At 48.0% G+C, this 23360-nt stretch overlaps 1 protein-coding gene across 1 annotated transcript in view; it reads left to right on the top strand.

Annotated features, from left to right (window-relative positions):
- Positions 1-23360, top strand: part of LOC129694297 (sideroflexin-5-like) — a 237661-nt gene that overhangs the window by 106194 nt on the left and 108107 nt on the right. The window contains 1 exon segment of the mRNA XM_055631006.1: positions 2551-2641. Coding sequence (XP_055486981.1) covers positions 2551-2641 — 91 coding nt within the window.

The raw sequence follows: 23360 nt of genomic DNA, 5'->3' as shown, positions 1-23360 counted from the left end.
GATTGATCAAACTGTTGATAGGCGATTCCATTCTGGAGCCCACGAGCATGAAGGCCTTTATAACGGAGGGCTATTTCAATACATTATAGTCCTTTACATCAGAACAATTACTGCAATCACCCCCACTTAGGGGACTAAAACTCACTAACCCCAAAGGGCCTGTCCCACTTGGGCTACATTTTCGGCGACAGCCTGAAAAGAGGTTGTCGCGGCATGGTCGTGACGCGGCGTAACGTGTCGTGACGCGCGGTGACGCACCGTGTGTCTCGCTGCCGCCCCTGGATTTTGGAGTGTTCAAAATCTTCAGGCGACATCTGGGTGTCTTATACACAATAGACAATAGGTGCAGGAGTAGGCCATTCGGCCCTTCGAGCCGGCACCGCCATTCAATGTGACCATGGCTGATCATCCCCAATCAGTTCCCCGTTCCTGCCTTCTCCCCATATCCCCTGACTCCGCTATCTTTAAGAGCCCTATCTAGCTCTCTCTTGAAAGCATCCAGAGAACCTGCCTCCACCGCCCTCTGAGGCAGAGAATTCCACAGACTCACAACTCTCTGTGAGAAAAAGTGTTTCCTCGTCCCCGTTCTAAACGGCACCCCTTATTCATAAACTGTGGCCCCTGGCTCTGGACTCCCCCAACATCGGGAACATGTTTCCTGCCTCGAGCATGTCCAAGCCCTTATCATGTCGTGTGCACTGTCACACGCTGACGTATGCTGTCCTGTGGGTGACGGCCGGTGACCCGGGTATATAAAACGCCGACTTACCCATTAAACAGTTATTATTGGTCCGTAGATTTATTGTAGATAAGTTAATTTCCAATGTGATTATTATACTACGGTGTAAGCTTGTTGTGTTGTGAAGGCGGGTGACGTGGAGTGTCGCAGCTTGGCGTGTCGGTAACGCGGAGTGTGTACAACTTGACGGTTTTTAGGGCGTCAGTCACTGACGATCGCAGTCGCTGAAAAAAAAACGCAAAGTGGGCCAGACCCTTTAGACTTTATTTTTTCCCTCCTCTAGTTTATCATTTATCTTCTCACTTTCGGCCCTTGTGATGAGGCCCCTGTGGCTGTGACCGATCTATCTCTCCCACTGTAATTAGTTCATTGTGGTGAGGCCGCACTCTCGGCAACGGGTGGGAATCGGCAGCTGCCTGGTCTCAACAGGAGAGGGGACTTCAGGCTCCTCTCCATAGAGAAGCCCCAGGAAAATCAGTTTCCGGGCAAGCTTGCGTGAGATGTCACATGCGCTTGGAATCCGATCCAGGGGTTTGGGCGAGGATGGATAATAGTTTTGAGGAGAATGGGATCCGTTTAGTTTCATTTAAACTCCAGCGAGTACAGGCCTGGTGCCGTCAAACGCTCATCATAAGTTAACCCACTCATTCCTGGGATCGTTCTTGTAAACCTCCTCTGGACCCTCTCCAGAGCCGGCACATCCTTCCACAGGTATGGGGCCCAAAACTGCTCACAAAGTACAGGCATTTCTTCAAGCAACGCCCTGGAAGAGGAAACCTGGCGATCCGGGCACCTGCTCACACCCGTGGTCCGGAGAGGTGATCGGAGCCGGGACGGCGGGGGGGGGCGGTGAGCAGACGGGCTGCGAGAGGGAGGTCGACGGGTGAGAGGGCCGCTGGAGGTCCCGCAGCATCCTGGGGCACGCCTGGGCCGGGAGCCGCTCCAAGAGGCCGAGCACGTGGACCGCACGCGGCCTACAGCGGTGGAGCAGCGGCGGAGGGCACCACGGCTACTTGGCCAGGCCGACCCTGCCACGTTGCCTTGGTAACGGGCCTTCATGGTCAGGCCAAGATCCCTGCACATACAACAACTGGGACTAGAAAATGGCCCCAAACTGACGGCTCTGTATACTGTCTCAGTGTACAGCTGCTGTACACTGCTATTCACTCCCTCTTCGCCCCTCTCCCATCGGACAAAAGGCAAAGTGTGAAAACGCACACCTCCAGATTCAGGGACAGTTTCTTCCCAGCTGTTAACAGGCAACTGAACCTTCCTACCACAACCAGAGAGCTACTATCTCCCTCATCAAGGACCTTTGGCTATCTATGATCGGACTATACCTTGCACTAATAGTTATTCCCTTATCTTGGTGTTACTGTGGATAATGTACTTGATCAGAAGTACAGAAGTGTGCATTGTTTTGTAATTTATACAATAAGGTGGAGCAAAGAGCATCATTTAGAAACATAGACACATAGAAAATAAGTGCAGGAGTAGGCCATTCGGCCCTTTGAGCCTGCACCGCCATTCAATATGATCATGGCTGATCATCCACCTCAGTATCCTGTACCTGCCTTCTCTCCACACCCCCTGATCCCTTTAGCCACAAGGGCCACATCTAACTCCCTCTTAAATATAGCCAATGAACTGGCCTCAACTACCTTCTGTGGCAGAGAGTTCCAGAGATTCACCACTCTCTGTGTGAAAAATGTTTTTCTCATCTCGGTCCTAAAATATTTCCCCCTTATTCTTTATTTCTTTGTAGTTCAGTACCTCTTTTATGCTATTTCTTTTTTTCTTTCTTTTTTCAGGTGGGTTTGAATGTATTCATCAAGAAAGCCAGCAGGTTCAACCCAGCCACACGCTCACTGATCCAACGGTTTGTGCCATTCCCGGCTGTAGGTAAGTCAGATTTAGGGCATCAAATTAAACACAGATGTGGTGACTTTCCCCCCTCATTCCTCACTGATCCTTTCTGCCATTGTCACACAAACCAGTTCCTTTCTATGTCCTACTTGTTTGTGTCTTTGATATTCTCACTGCTACACTCTACAGTTTGTCCCTGGACATTGTGACTGCCTTGCTCCCTGTCAGTCAACCTTTTTCACACTGTTTTCGTTCTGCATGTATCCATGTACTTAACGCCTAGTTAGAGACCTGTGACTGCAAGTCCCACTGTGAATATGGCTCGACACACAGCATGCACACACGTGCAAGCGTGCACACACTCACTCACGCACACACTCACACTTTTTGAGACAGCATCTCCTATCGATCCCTTCGATGTTTGGGAGGTCATTACCTGCAATGGATCAGGCATTGTCCACCACTTTTGGTCATCTTTGTTCCCGGGCGTTCGAGTTTCCAAACAAGGCTGTGATGCAACCAGTCAATATGCTCTCTACCGTAGATGTTCAAGAAAGTATTACTTGACATACTGAATCTCCTCAATCTTAGAGTCATAGATTAATATAGTGTGGACGTCAAACAAGGGCAGGACCTACACAGTAAATGGTCGGCCTCAGGGCTGTGTTGTAGAGCAGAGGGATCTAGGAGTACAGGTGCATGGTTCCATGAAGATCGAGTCACAGGTAGATAAGGTGGTCAAAAAGGCTTTTTGGCACTTTGGCCTTCATCAGTCAGATCATTGAGTATAGAAGTTGGGAGGTCATGTTGCAGTTGTATAAGATGTCGGTGAGACCGCATTTAGAATATTGTGTTCAGTTCTGGGCACCGTGTTATAGGAAAGATATTGTCAAGCTTGAAAGGGCTCAGAAAAGATTTACGAGGATGTTGCCAGGACTAGAGGGTGCAAGCTCTAGGGAGAGGTTGAGCAGGCTGGGTCTCTATTCCATGGAGCGCAGGAGGATGAGGGGTGATCTTATAGAGGTGTACAAAATCATGAGAGGAATAGATCGGGTAGATGCACAGAGTCTCTTGCCCAGAGTAAGGGAATCGAAAACCAGAGGACATAGGTTAGGTGAAGGGGAAAAGATTTAATAGGAATCTGAATCGCAACTTGTCCACACAGAGGGTGGTGGGTGTATGGAACAAGCTGCCAGAGGAGGTAGTTGTGGCTGGGACTATCGTAATATTTAAGAAGCATTTAGACAGGTACATGGATAGGACAGGTTTGGAGGGATATGGACCAAGCGCAGGCAGGTGGGACTAGTGTAGCTGGGACATCGTTAGCCAGTGTGGGCGAGTTGGGCCAAAGGGCCTGTTTCCACACTGTATCACTCTATGATTCTATGAGTCATGTTGCAGCTGAGGCTGCATTCGGAGCGTTGTTGCCTCATTACAGGAAGAATGTAGAGTTTTTAACAAGGGCATAATATAATTTATCAGACGTATCAGAAAGCTACCTGCATTAGAGAGCATTAGCTACAGGGAAAGATTGGACAAACTTGGATCGTTTTCCCTCGAGCTGAGAATAGGTCTGATGGAAGTATATGATTGAATGAATGAATGAATAAATTTATTGGCCAAGTATTCACATACAAGGAATTTGCCTTGGTGCTCCGCCCGCAAGTGACAACATGACATACAGTGAAAGTTAGCAATGACACATAAAACATTAAACATTATAAGATGGGGATCTTATAGAAACTTACAAAATTATTTAGGGGTTGGACAGGCTAGAGGCAGGAAGACTATTCCTGATGTTGGGGAAGTCCAGAACAAGGGGTCACAGTTTAAGCATAAGGGGGAAATTTTTAGGACCGAGATGAGGAAAACATTTTTCACACAGAGAGTGGTGAATCTGTGGAATTCTCTGCCACAGAAGGTAGTTGAGGCCAGTTCATTGGCTATATTTAAGAGGGAGTTAGCTGTGGTCCTTGTGGCTAAAGGGATCAGGGGGTATGGAGAGAAGGCAGGTACAGGATACTGAGTTGGATGATCAGCCATTGAATGGCGGTGCAGGCTCGAAGGGCCGAATAGCCTACTCCTGCACCTATTGTCTATGTTTCTAATAGTAAAACATTATTGATTAAACATGTGAATTAAATAAAATACCAGAGCAAAAGGAGGCTACAGATTTTTGGTTATTGAGTAGAGCTACTACATGTAAAATGATGAAAGGCATAGAGATGGTAGACAGTCAGAACCTTTTTCCCCAGGTTGGAAATGTCAAAGGCCACTGGGCACGGCTTTAAGTTGAGAAGGGCAAAGTTTAAAGGAGACATGCAGGGCAAGATTGTACACAGAGTGGTGGATGCATGGAATACGCTGCCACGGGAGATGATGGAAGAGAGTTACGATAGCAACATTAAAGACGTATTTAGACAGATAGGAACAAAAAGGAAATGGAAGGATATGAATCATGTTCGAGCAGATGGGATAGTTTAATTTGGTACCATGGACAGCGCAGACCTGAAGAGTGTTCCTGCGTCGTACATCTCGCTGCTCTTTGTCGTGTCCTCGTGTGACAATTGTGCGTTCCCTCCAGTTTTGCAGCAATCCTTTTAGCGCAAGTAGAGGCACTTCGCGTTTTACGCCACGGTCAGGTGCTGGAAAAGCAGCGCGCGATTCAAAAATGGGTCAATTAAACATATAGGCAACGACACTGCCAGGTGTAAGTTTGTCTCTCGGCTTGTCTTGAGTGGGGGGTGGTGGGGGGGGGAAGGGAGAAACCGCTTTCGGTCGCCTCCTCCACGGAGAGGCAACTTTTTCCATGTCGCCTCCCTCGCGGCCTAACACCATGGATCGGAGTGGCCTTTCCTGGAGTCGGGCCCGGAGTTTCAACAGCGGGAGCAACGTGGACTTTTCCATCGCGGAGCGGGTGAACCCTGGCCGGGGGTCGCCAGAGAGGAGTGCTCCGATCGCCGGCCCACGGCCTATAACATCCTGAAGCCGCGGGCTCCGGTAGGAACGTGCCGATTCGGGCGCTCCAAGCCGTGAAATGTGTTCGGCTGTCCTGACGTCGGAGTTGGGATCATCCCGACGAGAGGGCCTGTACATTGGCCCGTCCGTAGCGGCGACTACGGAGCGTTCATGGGCCCGACCACGGGTGAACAAAGGAGGACGACTGGCTGAACTTTGTTGCCTTTCACTACAGTGAAGAATGTTGTGGTGGATGTTTATGTTAAATTCTATTGTGTATTGTGTGTTCTTTTTAAGTGTATCGCTGCTGGCAAATTCATTTCACTGCACCTTCGGGCGCATGTGACAAATAAAACTGACTTTGACTTTGACCGCGTATTTCCAAAATTGCGAGCACGTAATTCAGGCATTGGTATTGTGTGAAAGAGCGTGTTAGTTCAAAACGCACAAATCAAACGGAGCAGTGAGGGGGGACAGTACGGTTGTTACGGGCGGCACGGTGGCGCAGCGGTAGAGTTGCTGCCTCACAGCGCCAGAGACCCGGGTTCCTACCTGACTATGGGTGGCTGTCTGTACAGAGTTTGTACCTTCTCCCTGTGATCGCGTGGGTTTTCTGCGGGTGCTCCGGTTCCATCCCACGCTTTTTGAAAGACCAGATGCACCACATCCACTGGCTCTCCCTTATCCATTCTATTTGTTACATCCTCAAAAAATTCCAGAAGATTAGTCAAGCATGATTTCCCCAGCATCTTCCCCACTACCGATGTCAGGCTAACTGGTCTATAATTCCCTGTTTTCTCTCTCCCTCCTTCCTTAAAAAGTGGAGATACATTGCTTACCCCCGAGTCCACAGGAACTGATCCAGAGTCGAGAGAACATTGGAAATTGATCACCAAAAGGTCTCGACCCGAAACGTCGCCCATTTCCTTTGCTCCATAGATGCTGCCTCAACCGCTTAGTTTCTCCAGCATGAGGTGCCCAGGAAATCGTGGATGCAGACCATCAGGCCCTGGGGATTTATCTGCGTTCAGTCCCAACAGTTTACCTAACGCCATTTCCTGTCTAATGTGGATTCCCTTCAGTTCCTCCCTCCCACTAGATCCTCGGTCCCCTAGTATTTCTGGGAGATTATTTGTGTCTTCCTTAGTGAAGACAGAACTAAAGTACTTGTTTAATTGTTCTGCCATTTCCTTGTTTCACATTATAAATTCACCTGTCTCTGACTGTAAGGGACCTACATTTGTCTTCATTAAACGTAACAATCTCAGGATTACTGCCTGTACCACGCGACAGTGAGAGTAGGAATGGAGCGAGGTGAAGGATAAATGCGTGGCTGAAAGACTGGTGCAGAGGGCAGGGATTCAAGTTTCTGGATCATTGGGACTTCTTTTGGGGAAGGTAGGACCTGTACAGAAAGGACGGGTTGCACTTGAACCCGAGGGGGACCAATATCCTGGCGGGGAAATTTGCAAAGGCAACTGGGGAGACTTTAAACTAGAATGGTTGGGGCGAGGGACTCAAATAGCAAAAGCTAGTAGACAGAATGGGAGGCAAGAAGCAGAAAAGGGAAGCACTCGGACACAAGAGGAGAAAGAAAAAAAGGAAATAAACAGAGAAGAATAGACGGGGGGGTTTCTTAAATGTGCATATTTTAATGCTAGGAGCATTGTAAGAAAGGTTGATGAGCTTAGAGTCTGGATAGACACCTGGAAGTATGATGTTGTGGCGATCAGTGAAACATGGTTGCAGGTGGGCTGTGATTGGAAACTAAATATTCCAGGATTTCGTTGCTTCAGGTGTGATAGAATTGGAGGGGCAAGAGGTGGAGGTGTTGCATTGCTAGTCAGGGAAGATATTACAGCAGTGCTTTGGCAGGATAGATTAGAGGGCTCGTCAAGGGAGGCTATTTGGGTGGAATTGAGAAGTGGGAAAGGTGTAGCAACACTTATGGGGGTGTATTATAGACCGCCAAATGGGGAGCGAGAATTGGAAGAGCAAATATGTAAGGAGATAGCAGATATTAGCAGTAAGCACAAGGTGGTGATTGTGGGAGATTTCAACTTTCCACACATAGACTGGGAAACACATTCTGTAAATGGGCTGGATGGTTTGGAGTTTGTAAAATGTGTGCAGGATAGTTTTTTGCAGCAATACATAGAGGTACCTACTAGAGGAGGGGCAGTGCTGGACCTCCTGTTAGGAAATGAGACGGGACAGGTGGCGGAGGTATGCGTTGGGGAGCACTTCGGGTCCAGTGATCACAATACCATTAGTTTCAATATAATTATGGAGAGGGTCAGAACTGGACCTAGGGTTGAGATTTTTGATTGGAGAAAGGCTAACTTTGATGAGATGCGAGATGATTTAAAAGGAGTGAACTGGGACATTTTGTTTTATGGGAAAGATGTAGAAGAGAAATGGAGGACATTTAAAGGGGAAATTTTAAGAGTACAGAATCTTTATGTTCCTGTTCGGTTGAAAGGAAACAGTAAAAATTGGAAAGAGCCCTGGTTTTCAAGGGAAATTGGACATCTTGTTCGGAAAAAGAGGGAGATCTACAATAATTATAGGCAGCATGAAGTAAATGAGGTGCTTGAGGAGTATAAGGAATGTAAAAAGAATCTTAAGAAAGAAATTAGAAAAGCTAAAAGAAGATATGAGGTTGCTTTGGCAAATAAGGTGAAAGTAAATCCAAAGAGTTTCTACAGCTATATTAATAGCAAAAGGATAACGAGGGATAAAATTGGTCCATTGGAGAGACAAAGTGGGAAGCTATCTGCAGAGCCAAAAGAGATGGGGGAGATATTGAACAATTTCTTTTCTTCGGTATTCACCAAGGAGAAGGATATTGAATTATGTGAGATAAGGGAAACGAGTAGAGTAGCTATGGATACTATGAGTTTCAAAGTAAAAGAAGTACTGACACTTTTGAAAAATATAAAAGTGGATAAGTCTCCAGGTCCTGACAGGATATTCCCTAGGACATTGAGGGAAGTTAGTGTAGAAATAGCCGGGGCTATGACAGAAATATTTCAAATGTCATTAGAAACGGGAATAGTCCCCGAGGATTGGCGTACTAGGGAAATTGACGAGGGTAAAGCAGTGGATGTTGTCTATATGGACTTTAGTAAGGCCTTTGACAAGGTTCCTCATGGAAGGTTGGTTAAGAAGGTTAAACTGTTGGGTATAAATGCCGGAATAGCAAGATGGATTCAACAGTGGCTGAATGGGAGAAGCCAGAGGGTAATGGTGGATGGCTGTTTGTCGGGTTGGAGGCAGGTGACTAGTGGGGTGCCTCAGGGATCTGTGTTGGGTCCTTTGTTGTTTGTCATGTACATCAATGATCTGGATGAAGGGGTGGTAAATTGGATTAGTAAGTATGCAGATGATACCAAGATAGGGGGTGTTGTGGATAATGAAGAGGATTCCAAAGTCTACAGAGTGATTTAGGCCATTTGGAAAAATGGGCTGAAAGATGGCAGATGGAGTTTAATGCTGATAAATGTGAGGTGCTACACCTTGGCAGGACAAATCAAAATAGGACGTACATGGTAAATGGTAGGGAATTGAAGAATACAGTTGAACAGAGGGATCTGGGAATAACCGTGCATAGTTCCTTGAAGGTGGAATCTCATATAGATAGGGTGGTAAAGACAGCTTTTGGTATGCTAGACTTTCTAAATCAGAGCATTGAGTATAGAAGCTGGGATGTATTGTTAAAATTGTACAAGTCATTGGTGAGACTAAATCTGGAGTATGGTATACAATTTTGGTCGCCCAATTATAGGAAGGATGTCAACCAAATAGAGAGAGTACAGAGGAGATTTACTAGAATGTTGACGAAATCTAAGTTACAGAGATAGGTCGAATAAGTTAGGTCTTTATTCTCTGAAGCGCAGAAGGTTAAGGGGGGACTTGATAGAGGTCTTTAAAATGATGAGAGGGATAGGCAGAGTTGATGTGGCCAAGCTTTTCCCTTTGAGAATAGGGAAGATTCAAACAAGAGGACATGACTTCAGAATTAAGGGACAGAAGTTTAGGGGTAACATGAGGGGGAACTTCTTTACTCAGAGAGTGGTGGCGGTGTGGAATGAGCTTCCAGTGGAAGTGGTGTCGGCAGGTTCATTGGTATCATTTAAAAATAAATTGGATAGGCATATGGATGAGAAGGGAATGGAGGGTTATGGTATGAGTGCAGGCAGGTGGGACTAAGGGAAAAAAGTTGTTCGGCACGGACTTGTAGGGCCGAGATGGCCTGTTTCCGTGCTGTAATTGTTATATGGTTATATGGTTATAATCTTTTCCTTTTTACATGTCTAAAGCAGCTTTTAGTGTCCGTTTTTATATTCCCCGCAAGCTTTTGTTCATGCCCTTTTCCCCCTCTCTTCATGAACCCCTTTGTCCTCCTCTGTTGAGTTCTAAATTTCTCCCAGAGCTCCGGTTTGCTGCTTCCTCTGGCCAATGTATTTGCCTCTTTCTTGGATTTAACACTATCCTTGATTTCCCTCGTTAGCCACCGTTGAGCCGCCTTCACCGTTTTATTTTTTCACCAGACAGGGATGAACAATTTCTGGAGTTCATCCATGCGGTCTTTAAATCTTTGCCATTGCATCTCCACCGTCAACCCTTTGAGCATAATTTGCCCGTCTATCTGAGCCAATTCCATCTCATACCTTCCAAGTCTCCTTTCTTTAATTTCAGGACCCTAGTCTCTGAATTAACCGTGTCACTCTCCATCCTAATGCAGAATTCCACCATATTATGGTCACTGTTGCCCAAGGAGCTTTGAACAACAAGATCTCTAACTAATCCTTCCTCATTACACAATACCCAGTCTAGGATGACCTGCCCTCTAGTCGGTTCCTCCACATATTGGTTTAAAAAACCATCCCGTGTATATTCCTGGAAATCCTCCTCCTCAGCGCTGCTACCAATTTGTTTGACCCAATCTATATGTAGATTAAAGTCACCCATGATAACTGCTGTACCTTTGCTCCATGCATCCCTAATTTCCTGCTTGTTGCTGTCCCCAACCTCCCTACTGCTGTATGGTGGTCTGTACACAACTCCAACAAGCTTTTTCTGCCCTTGGCTACCTAGCAGTTCTCGGTCATGACTGACCATGGGTGATGGATGCACCCTGGTCGGATGCAAATCTGGGCGATGTCATATGGATAAATGTGAGGTTATCCATTTCGGTAGCAAAAACGGGAAAGCAGACTATTATCTAAATGGTGGCCGATTGGGAAAGGGGGAGATGCAGCGAGACCTGGGTGTCATGGTACACCAGTCATTGAAGGTAGGCATGCAGGTGCAGGGAGGTTCTACTGCAGTTGTACAGGGTCTTGGTGAGACCACACCTGGAGTATTGCGTACAGTTTTGGTCTCCAAATCTGAGGAAGGACATTATTGCCATAGAGGGAGTGCAGAGAAGGTTCACCAGACTGATTCCTGGGATGTCAGGACTGTCTTATGAAGAAAGACTGGATAGACTTGGTTTATACTCTCTAGAATTTAGGAGATTGAGAGGGGATCTTATAGAAACTTACAAAATTCTTAAGGGGTTGGACAGGCTAGATGCAGGAAGATTGTTCCCGATGTTAGGGAAGTCCAGGACAAGGGGTCACAGCTTAAGGATAAGGGGGAAATCCTTTAAAACCGAGATGAGAAGAACTTTTTTTTACACAGAGAGTGGTGAATCTCTGGAACTCTCTGCCACAGAGGGTAGTTGAGGCCAGTTCATTGGCTATATTTAAGAGGGAGTTAGATGTGGCCCTTGTGGCTAAGTGGATCAGAGGGTATGGAGAGAAGGCAGGTACGGGATACTGAGTTGGATGATCAGTCATGACCATATTGAATGGCGGTGCAAGCTCGAAGGGCCGAATGGCCTACTCCTGCACCTAATTTCTATGTTTCTATGCTTTCCACGGCACCTCTGTAGAAGTCGGCGTGAGCTGTTGGGGACATGCAGAACTTCCGAAGCCTTCGAAGGAAGTCGAGGCGTTGGTGTGATTTCTTGGCAGCCGGGACACTGACCTTTGTGTCAGCAACCCCCTCTCGTTCCACCCCGCCATTGTCTTTCCTCTCACGTCATTATCTTTGCATCTTTGCATCAATGCAAATCAGCTCCTGCTCCGTTTTCTGTCAGTGGCCCTTGTGGCTAAAGGGGATCAGGGGGTATATGGGTGTTTACTCATGTAAGGTGGAAATAATGAGAACAAAGCATCTCGTGTCAGCTGCATCTCAATGGGGTAGCCCACTCACCCCTGAGTCAAAGGTTGTGGCTGCAAGCTGCGCACACAAGACTTTGAGCTGTGCAAAGGACTGCATTGTCTGTTTAAGAAGTTCATAAGTTCTAGGAACAGAATTAGGACATCAGGGTCTACTCCGCCATTGAATCATGGCCGATCTATCTCTCCTTCTCAACCCCATTCTGCTGCCTTCTCCCCATAACCCCTGTGCTCCTGTCATGCTAATATAGAGACAAAGAACTGAAGTCACGGTGGCGCAGCGGTAGAGTTGCTGCCTCACAATGAATGCAGCGCCAGAGACCCGGGTCCCATCCTGACTATGGGTGCTGTCTGTACGAAGTTTGTACTTTCACCCCGTGACCTGCGTGGCTTTTCTCCGACATGTTGGGAGAGTCCAGAACAGGAGCCACAGTTTAAGAATAAGGGGTAAGCCATTGAGAATGGAGACGAGGAAAGACTTTTTCACACAGTTGTGAGTCTGTGGAATTCTCTGCCTCAGAGGGCGGTGGAGGCCGGTTCTCAGGATACTTTCAAGTGAGAGCTAGATAGGGCTCTTAAAGATAGTGGAGTCAGGGGATATGGGGAGAAGGCAGGAATGGGGTACTGATTGTGGATGATCAGCCATGATCACAGTGAATGGTGGTGCTGGGTCGAAGGGCCGAATGGCCTACTCCTGCACCTATTGTCTATTGTCTCCCCATCCTTCCCGTGACTAAATGTTGATGTTCCATTGAAGCCTTTAAGGGAATATGGTTTGATGTGGAGGATTTTATTGAATGGCAGAGGGGCTGTGTAGCCTGATCCTATTTCTTGCTTTCCTATCTCATCAGTTTCACATTGCTGTTTGTGAAAGCATGCTGTGTGTAAATGAGCTGACGTGTTTCCTACATTAGAACCGCACTTACACCTGAAAACAGAGCGTCTTTGGTTAGAATTCACATTCTAATGTCTGGAAAACATAAAAGGTGTGACATAATCCAAGTATTTTTGTTTACCTATAATTACATGGGATTTATAGCACAGATAGATGCTGCTCCCCTTTCAAGTGATTCACGCTTGACAGGAGCTTTCCTCCCACCTGACTGACTCTAATTCTGTCCTCTGAATCCTTCCTTGCTTCTTCTCTTCCCGCTCCCGGCTCCTGTCCGGCACAAGGTGCAGAAGTTTGAATGCGCAGGGGCGGAAAACCCGGGGGGGGCCAGAGGGGACACGTTTCCCCCCCATGTTTCGAGAGGTGGGGAACATCCCCCCAAGTTTTTGTAATCCCGGTTTTAAAATCTCCGCTTTTAGCGCTGGATTGAGCCTCCGAAGCCTCGCGCGTGTGTGTGAGTGTGTGTGCGCATGTGCATGCGCGCGTGGCCGCCAAAAAAATGTGTCCCCCGTCCCCTCCATGTTTTGATAGCGAGTTCCGCTCTTGTGAAAGCGCACACCACCAGACTGTTCAAAAGCTTCTCCCCCTCTGTTATGGAGTTGTACAGCGTGGAAACAGGCCCTTCGGCCCAACTTGCCCACACCGACCAAAGTCCCATCTACACCAGTCCCACCTGCCTGAGTTTGGCCCATATATCCCTCTAAACTAAACCTGTCCAATCCATGCACCTGTCTAAATGTTCCTTAAACATTGTAATAGACAGTAGACAATAGGTGCAGGAGTAGGCCATTCGGCCCTTCGAGCCAGCACCGCCATTCAGTGGCGTAGCGTGGGGGGGGCCAGTGGGGCGGTTGCCCCGGGCGCTAAATTTTTAGGGGCGCAAAAAAATTGTTGAATAAATTTTTTAAATAAAATTAAGAGGCCCGGGGAGCCGTTGGAGCGAGGAGGGGTTACCTGGAGCTGTGAGTATAAAAACAGCGCGGGCCAGGCCGCTGCTGCCGCCGCCCCAGCTCCGAGTTCTGGCCGCCGCTGCCGCTGTCCCAGCCGCCGCCGCCTCTGCCCCCCCCCCGCCCCCGCCCCCGCCACCGCCTCTGCCCCCGCCCCGCCCCCTGCCCCCCCCCCCCGCTAATGAGGAGGCGCAAAACTTTAAACTGCCCCGGGTGCTCAAAACCCACCCTACGCCACTGCTGCCATTCAATGTGATCAGGGCTGATCATCCACAATCAGTACCCTGTTCCTGCCTTCTATCTATATCCCTTAACTCCGCTATCTTTAAGAGCTTGATTTAACTCGTTCTTGATAACATCCAGAGAACCGGCCTTCATCGCCCTCTGAGGCAGAGAATTCCACAGACTCACAACTCTCTGTGTGAAAAAGTGTTTCCTCATCTCCGTTCTAAATGACTTACCCCTTATTCTTAAACTGTGGCCCCTGGTTCTGGACAGTACCTGTCTCATCGTCCTCCACCGTCAGCTCGTTCCATACACTCACCACCCTTTGTGTAAAAAAGTTACCTCTCAGGTTCCCCTCATCCTCCTGCGCTCCAGGGAATAAAGGCAGCTCAACTGCTCCTTATAGCTCAGGCTCTCGAGTCCTGGCAACATCCTCATGAATCTTCCCTGACCCTTTCCAGCTTGACATCATCTTACCTATAACACGGTGCCCAGAACTGAGCACAATACTCTAAATGCGGCCTCAATCACAACCGTGATGCAGTTTTGCAGAAGCTGGACATTACCGTTTTCAGTGAGAGAAGGGCCAAGATGGTATGGGTCATAGAAACATAGAAAATAGGTGCAGGAGTAGGCCATTCGGCCCTTCGAGCCTGCACCGCCATTCAATATGATCACGGCTGATCATCCAACTCAGTATCCTGTACTTGCCTTCTCTCCATACCCCCTGATCCCTTTAGCCACAAGGGCCACATCTAACTCTCTCTTAAATATAGCCAATGAACTGGCCTCAACTACCTCCTGTGGCAGAGAATTCCACAGATTCACCACTCTCTGTGTCCTTGATGATGCTGGCTGCCTTTCTGAGTGTCTCTTCTAGAACACCTTCATCACCACCCTCTCTACCTGTGTGGCCACTGTCATGGAATTATGTATCTGCATCCCCAGGTGTCTCTGTTTTACCATGCTCCATTTTCTATGTGGGTCCTGACCTAGTTTATTACCACAATCACCCCCGGACTATTCTTAATTGTAATTTACTGGACTTTTTCCTGCACGAAACGTTATTCCCTTTATCTTGCACTTGTAGACTGTGGACGGCTCAGTAGTAATCATGTATTGTCTTTCCACTGACTGGATAGTACACAACAAAAGCTATTCACTATACCTCGGTAAATTAAACCAAACATGCACACACACACGCACCCACACACTGACACACAGACACACACGCGCACACACACACGCACACACAGACACTGAGACACACACACTAACACACAGACATGCACGCACACAGACTTATACACTTACACGCACGCACATGCACCCACACATGCACACGCACGCACACACACACACACGCACGCGCACACACACACACGCACACACACATTGACACACAGACACACACGCGCATACACGCACGCACACACAGACACTGAGACACACACACACTAACACACAGACATGCACGCACACAGACTTATACACTTACACGCACGCACATGCACCCACACATGCACACACACGCACACACACACACACATGCGCACACACACACACACACACACACACAGACACACACACACACACACACACGCACACACACGCACACACACACTGACACACAGACACACATACACACACTGTGATGTTCAAAGGAAAGACACTGACACACGACACACCACACACACTGACACACAGACACACACGTGCACACACACACGCACACATGGAAACATAGAAACATAGAAAATAGGTGCAGGAGTACTCACACACTGACGCACACGCACACATACACTGACACACAGACACACACACACACACACACACACACACACACACACACACACACACATGCACACACATGGAAACATAGAAACATAGAAAATAAATGCAGGAGTACTCACACACACACACATACACTGACACACAGACACACACACACACACACACACACACACACACACACACACACACACACACACACACACACACACACACACACACACACACACACACACACACACACACACACACACTCAGAATAAAAGGGCGTACCTTCAGGAAGGAGATGAGGAGGGATTTCAGTCAGAGGGCGGTGAATCTGTGAATTCTTTGCCACAGACGGCTGTGGAGGCCAAGTCAGTAGGTATTTTTAAAGCTGAGAGATAAATTGTTGATTAGTGCGGGTCAGGTTATGGGGAGAAGCAGTGGGGAGGGAGTTATAAATCAGGCTTGATTGAAAGGCGTAGATGGGTCAAATGGCCTAATCCTGCTCCTATCACTTATGAACACATACACACACAGCTATTCCTTCAGCCCCACAATGGTGGTCAGCTCCCACTTCTGCATCCAGGATGGGAGAAAGGATACAACTGAAGGGATTAAGTAAAAGATCGGTCACGGTGGCGCAGCGGTAGAGTTGCTGCCTTACAGCGAATGCAGCGCCGGACACACAGGTTCGATCCCGGCTACGGGTGCTGTCTGTACGGAGTTTGTACGTTCTCCCCGTGACCTGCGTGGGTTTTCTCCGAGATCTTCAGTTTCCTCCCACGCTCCAAAGACGTACAGGTTTGCAGGTTAATTGGCTTGGTAAATGTAACAATTGTCCCTGGTGGGTGTAGGATAGTGTTAAGGTGCGGGGATCGCTGGTCGGCGCGGATCCGGTGGGCCGAAGGGCCTGTTTCTGCGCTGTATCTCAACTAATCCTCCCTCGGTGTAGATAGTGTAACTGGAACGCCGTGGCTTCTCCACAGCCCTGTAATCTTTGTGTGTAACTCTGATTTGTTGGCCCCTGTGCCCCGTCACGTTGCCTGACATTTCAGTAGGTCTCACCTCAGATACCAATCTGTCAACATGCCACTTAGTCTGTGATCTAAAACATACGCAGAGCCCCTGTTAACGCTGCATTAACACCTTTGACGGCGTCCAATTTTTATGAGGCCTCGAGTCCAAACTCGCTGGCAGCTTATAGCACACAGCGGCCAAAGGGTGTAAGTGATTCACAGTTCACGTTAGCTTGAGCATCACACATCATCAACCAGTCTCACCCCGGCCACTCCCTCTTCTCCCCTCTCCCATCGGGCAAAAGGTACAGAAGTGTGAAAACGCACACCTCCAGATTCGGGGACAGTGTCTTCCCAGCTGTTATCAGGCAACTGAACCATCCTACCGCAACCAGAGAGCAATGCTGAACTACTATCTACCTCATTGGTGACCCTCGGACTATCCTTGATCAGACTTTGCTGGCTTAACCTTGCACTAAACGTTATTCCCTTATCATGTATCTGTACACTGTAAATGGCACAATTTTAATCGTATATTGTCTTTCCGCTGACTTGATAGCACACAACATAAGCTTTTCACTGTACCTCGGTGCACATGACAATAAACTAAACTGAACTGATACATGTTCGGCAAGGCACCATTCACATAAGTAAGTAAGTAAGTAAGTAAGTTTATTGGCCAAGTATTCACATACAAGGAATTTGCCTTGGTGCTCCGCACACAAGTAACAACATGACATACAGTGACAGTTATGAATGACTCAGAAAACACTAAACATTAATAATAATAAAACATTAATGATAAACCACCGTTGATCAAGCATGTGAACCAACAAAATACCAGATCAAAGGGAGGCTACAGATTTTTGGCTGTTGAGTAGAGCAACTACTCGTGGATAAAAACTGTTTTGATGTCTGGCTGTGGCAGCTTTGACAGTCCGGAGTCGCCTTCCAGAGGGAAGTGATTCAAAGAGTTTGTGGCCAGGGTGAGAGGGGTCAGAGATGATTTTGCCCACTCACTTCCTGGCTCATGTGGTGGGCTCTGTCCCACCTCCCTCTCAGAGCCACGTCATGCTACGCTGGCTGTATTGTCTTCAACATGGACGATTCATTCAGTTACCAACAGCAGCTCTACGGGACTTTATGCACCAAGCGTTATTTCCTTTATCCTGTGTCTGTACACTGCGAACGGCTTGATTGTAATTACGTTCATCGATTCATAAGTCACAGGAGCAGAATTACATCACTCGGCCCATCAAGTCTACTCCACCATTCAACCATGGCTGATCTATCTTTCCCTCTCAACCCAATTCCCCTGTTTTCTCCCCATAACACCTGACACCCGTACCAATCCAGACTCTCAACCCCCGCCTTAAAAATACCCCATGTAATCATGTATTGTTCTTCCGCTGACTGGATAGAATGCAACAAAAAAGCATCATCGGCCGATGTATCTGGACCTGTATCTAGACAATAGACAATAGGTGCAGGAGTAGACCATTCGGCCCTTCGAGCCAGTTCGATGTTCCTTCCTGCACATCCTCGTAAATCTTCTCTGTACCCTTTCCAGCTTGACACCATCTCTCCTGTAACACAGTGCCCAGAACTGAGCACAATGCCCCAGAATCTTCCCCCAGGTAAGTAGCGGGACTTCCAGCTGCTGCCCCTCGGAGTCTCACACTGCGACAGATTTGTTGGTATCCCAGCCTTTTACCTCTCTGCCGCCTATTCCTGCAGGCAACACACTGTCTCCTGATTTGAAAGGTGTGCATTTTCCGAAGCAGCGATGGGGGAGAGCAGCCCAGACTTCCACTCACATGCGCGCACCGCCAGCTGCTCTCGAAACGCTCGCAGTCGGCCTGTGCCGTGAAACCCTTGGGAAGGCCTGACTGCGGGCTGGCGCGCTAATTAATTTGTTTGCTTCTTTCACAATTAACCCTCCTTTGCCCAGTGCTCTGAGCTTTATGTGTCGGAAGGAGTCTGAAGAAGGGTCTCGACCCGAAACCTCACCCATTCCTTCTCTCCAGAGATGCTGCCTGACCCGCTGAGTTACCCCACTATTTTGTGTCTTTCTTTGAGTTTTATGATTGATAGAAACATAGTAAATAGGTCTCGACCCGAAATGTCACCCCATTCCTTCTCTCCATAGACACTGCCTCACCCGTTGAGTTTCTCAAGCATTTTTGTCTGCCTTCAATTTTTCCAGCATCTGCAGTTCTTTCTTAAACACTCTAGATCTTTATATCATTCAACAAGATCAGAATCGGATGAAGTACAGAAGTGTGCATTGTTTTGTAATTTATACAATAAGGTGGAGCAAAGCGCATCATTTAGAAACATAGAAACATAGAAAATAGGTGCAGGAGTAGGCCATTTGGCCCTTCGAGCCTGCACCGCCATTCAATATGATCATGGCTGATCATCCAACTAAGTATCCCGTACCTGCCTTCTCTCCATACCCCCTGATCCCATTCGCCACAAGGGCCACATCTAACCCCCCTCTTATACCACAGCACATTGCCAGTGGATATGGGAAGAGGTCTTCAGCCAGAGGGTGGACAAAAATGCTGGAGAAACTCAGCGGGTGAGGCAACATCTATGGAGTGAAGGAAATGGGCGACGTTTCGGGTCGAGGCCCTTCTTCAGGCTTTCCAGCATCTGCAGTTCCTTCTTAAACATTCAGCCAGAGGGTGGTGAATCTGTGGGATTCATTGTCACAGACGGCTGTCGAGGGTATGAGACGACAATTAGTTTAGTTTTAGAGACACAGCATGGACACAGGCCCTTCGGCCCCCCTCCCCCCCCCATATCCTACACCCACTAGGGCCAATTTTTACATTTACCAAGCCAATTAACCTACAAACCTGCACGTCTTTGGAGTGTGGGAGGAAACCGAAGATCTCGGAGCAAACCCATGCAGATCACGGGGAGAACGTGCAAACTCCGTACAGACAGCGCCCATAATCGGGATCGAACCCGGGTCTCCGGTGCTGCATTCGCTGTAAGGCAGCAACTCTACCGCTGCGCCACCGTGACTGCCCTTTGGTAAAAAAGTGTATTTTTAAGGCAGAGATTGACAGATTCTTGATTAGTACGGGTGTCAGGGGTTACGGAGAGAAGGCAGAAAAATGGGGTTGAGAGGGAAATGTAGATCAGCCACGATTGACTGGCGGAGTGGACTTGATGGGCCAAATGGCCTAATGCTGCTCCTATCACTTACGGACATTGCTTGAGTAGGTAAGGGGACCAGAAGGCAGTACCTTCAGAAATGAGATGAGGAGGAATTTCTTTAGCCAGAAGGTAGTGAATCTGTGGAATTCATTGCCACAGACGGCTGTGGTGGCCAAGGCATTGTTTTTTTTAAGGCGGAGATTGACAGGTTCTTGATTGGTACGGATGTCAGGGGTCATGGGGAGAAGGCAGGAGAATGGGGTTGAGAGGGAAAGATAGGATTGAATGGTGGAGTGGACTCGATGGGCTGAATGGCCTAATTCTGCTCCTCAACAATTTACGTACATGCTTCAACACATGTTTGTTTCCCAGAAACATTCATATTCTCCATCTTATAGATTTAGATTTAGGTTCATTGTTCTCACGTATACCACGTACAGAGAAAAAGGTTGACATCTGAAATATCACCCATCCATGTCCTCCAGAACTTTGTATCAATTTTTGTAAACCAGTCCCTTATTCCAAAGCTTTGTTTGGCATGCTATGCAATCAGATCAGATACCATACAATAATGCAATGTCAAAGGTTACACAAAACAGGTGGAGTAACTCCGCGGGTGCAGCTGCATCTATGCGGCGAAGTAAATAGGCAACGTTTCGGCCCGAAACGTTGTCTATTTCCTTGGCTCCATAAATGCTGCTGCACCCGCTGAGTTTCTCCAGCTTTTTTGTGTAACCTTCGATTCTCCAGCATCTGCAGTTCCTTCTTAAACAATGCAATGTCAAATTTGAGTTTCAAAACGATCAAGACAGTCTTCTTCAGTCTGAAGGGTCTTGACCTGAAACATCACCTCTCCATGCATCAGTCTGAAGAAGGGTTCAGACCCGAATATTCCTTTTCTCCAGAGATTCTGGCTGACCCCGTGAGTTACTCCAGCATTTTGGGTCAATATTCGGTATAAACCAGCATCTGCAATTCCTTCCTGCACATGCTGCTTGACCTGCTGAGTTACTCCAGCACTTTGTGTCCTTTTGTAAGTCAAACTGAGGTACAATGGGTAGAGCAAAGAGCAATCTGGGGGTCCTTGTTCATCAGTCAATGAAAGTAAGCATGCAGGTACAGCAGGCAGTGAAGAAAGCGAATGGCATGTTGGCCTTCATAACAAGAGGACTTGAGTAAAGGAGCAAAGAGGTCCTTCTGCAGTTGTACAGGGTCCTAGTGAGACCACACCTGGAGTATTGTGTGCAGTTTTGGTCTCCAAATTTGAGGAAGGACATTCTTGCTATTGAGGGAGTGCAGCGTAGGTTCACGAGGTTAATCCCGGGATGGCGGGACTGTCATATGCTGAGAGAATGGAGCAGCTGGGCTTGTGTACTCTGGAATTTAGAAGGATGAGAGGATATTGAAACATATAAGATTATTAAGGGTTTGGATACGTTAGAGGCAGGAAACATGTTCTCGATGTTGGGGGAGTCCGGAACCAGGGGCCACAGTTTAAGAATAAAGAGTAAGGCATTTAGAACTGAGATTTTTTCACTCAGAGAGCTGTGAGTCTGTGGAATTCTCTGCCTCGTTGGGCGATGGAGGCCGATTCTCTGGATACTCTCAAGAGAGAGCTAGATAGGGCTCTTAAAGATAGCGGAGTCAGGGGATATGGAGAGAATACAGGAACGGGGTACTGATTGCGGATGATCACATTGAATGGCGGTGCTGGCTCGAAGGGCCGAATAGCCTACTCCTGCACCTATTGTCTATTGTCTAAGATACAAAGTGCAAAACAGTTCTCAGTGCATCAGTTCCAGAGACAAAGTCCAATGTCCACAATGGGGTAGAGGTAAATCGGACAGTACTCCAGCTTATGGAAGGACTGTCATAGAAGCCTACAGGCAAGTTCCAGATTTGTACAAAGTTACATAGTAATGTAGACAGAATTAAACAGTTGCAAATAGTTCAAGGGTTCAAGGTCAGTTTATGGTCACATGTACCAGTTAAGGCTCAGTTAAATTTGAGTTACCATACAGCCACACTAAGTGAAAAGCAACAAGACACACATCCACATAAACGTTAACATAAACATCCACCACAGTGGATTCCACATTCCTCACTGGGATGGAAGGCAATCTTCTTCCTCTTCTCCCGCGGTCGGTGCAGTCGAACCATCCGCCGCCGGGGTGATCAAAGCCCCCGCAGCTGACGATCGAAGCCCCCCCGTCGGGGTGATCGAAACTCCCGTGTCGGGGCAGTTGCAACACTCTCCGCGGCATGGAGCTCCCGAGTCGGCCTCTTCTTACCAGAGACCGCGATGTTACAGTGCACAGGCCCCACGGTTGGAGCTTCGATCCCCGGCAAAGGGGTCGCAAGCTCCGCGATGTTAAAGTCCCGCAGACTCCCGCGGCTCGGAGCGCCCGTCGGTCTCCAGGAAAGGCCGCCAACTCCACGATGTTAGGCCGCGGTGGGAACGGAGATACTTCTCCGTCGTGGGAAGAGATTGAAAAAACGTTTCCCCCCCACCCCCCACCTCCCCACATAAAACAAACCAAGGAACACTAAAACATACTTTTTAACTCATACTAAAAATAACAAAAAGAAGAAAGGACAGACAGACTGTTGGTGGTGCAGATCCCAACCCAAAACGTCACCTGTCTTATGAACAGAATAAGGCCATTTGGCCCATCAAGTCTACTCCGCCATTCAATCATGGCTGATCTATCTTTCCCTCTTAACCCCATTCTCCTGCCTTCTCCCCATAACCCCTGACACTCGTACTAATTAAGAATCTGGCGATCTCCGCTATTAAAAAACCCATTGACTTGGCCTCCACAGCCTGCTGTGGCAATGAATTCTGCAGATTCACCACCCTCTGGCTAAAGAAATTCTTCCTCATCTCCTTTCAATAAGAAAGTCCTTTTATTCTGAGGCTTTGACCTGTGGTCCGAGACTGTCCCACTAGTGAAAACATCCTCTCCACATCCACTCTATCCACGCCTTTCACTATTCATTTTCCCCAAAGATGCTGCCAATACACAATGGGTGTAGGAGTAGGCCATTCGGCCCTTCGAGCCAGCACTACCATTCAATGCGATCATGGCTGATCATCCACAATCAGTACCCCGTTACTGCCTTCTCCCCATATTGATTGAATTTCCTTTATTGTCATTCAGACCTTACGGTCTGAACGAAATTTCGTGCCTGCAGTCATACATACAATGATACAATAATGAACAACAATAAACACAAATTAACATCCACCACAGTGAGTCCTCCAAACACCTCCTCACTGTGGTGGAGGCAAAAATCTTAGGGCTGCTGTCTCTTCCCTCTTCTCCCTCTGCGCTGAGGCGATTCCCCACCGGGCGATGGTACAAACAGTCCCGCAGCTCACCGAACCCCGCGAACGGGCCGGTTCAAACACTGCGGCCCGGGGTGGTCGAAGCCGCCGCACCTCCAGTCCAGCACACGCAGCCGCCGGCCCGCGGCTGAACCCAGGACTCTGGACACCTCCGCCAGAACGTCGTCCCAGCCACCGGAGCACCGTCCCAG

This window comes from Leucoraja erinacea, unplaced genomic scaffold (assembly GCF_028641065.1).
Source record: "Leucoraja erinacea ecotype New England unplaced genomic scaffold, Leri_hhj_1 Leri_60S, whole genome shotgun sequence".
NCBI lineage: Eukaryota > Metazoa > Chordata > Chondrichthyes > Rajiformes > Rajidae > Leucoraja > Leucoraja erinaceus.
This window is presented reverse-complemented; position numbering and strand designations above follow the sequence as displayed.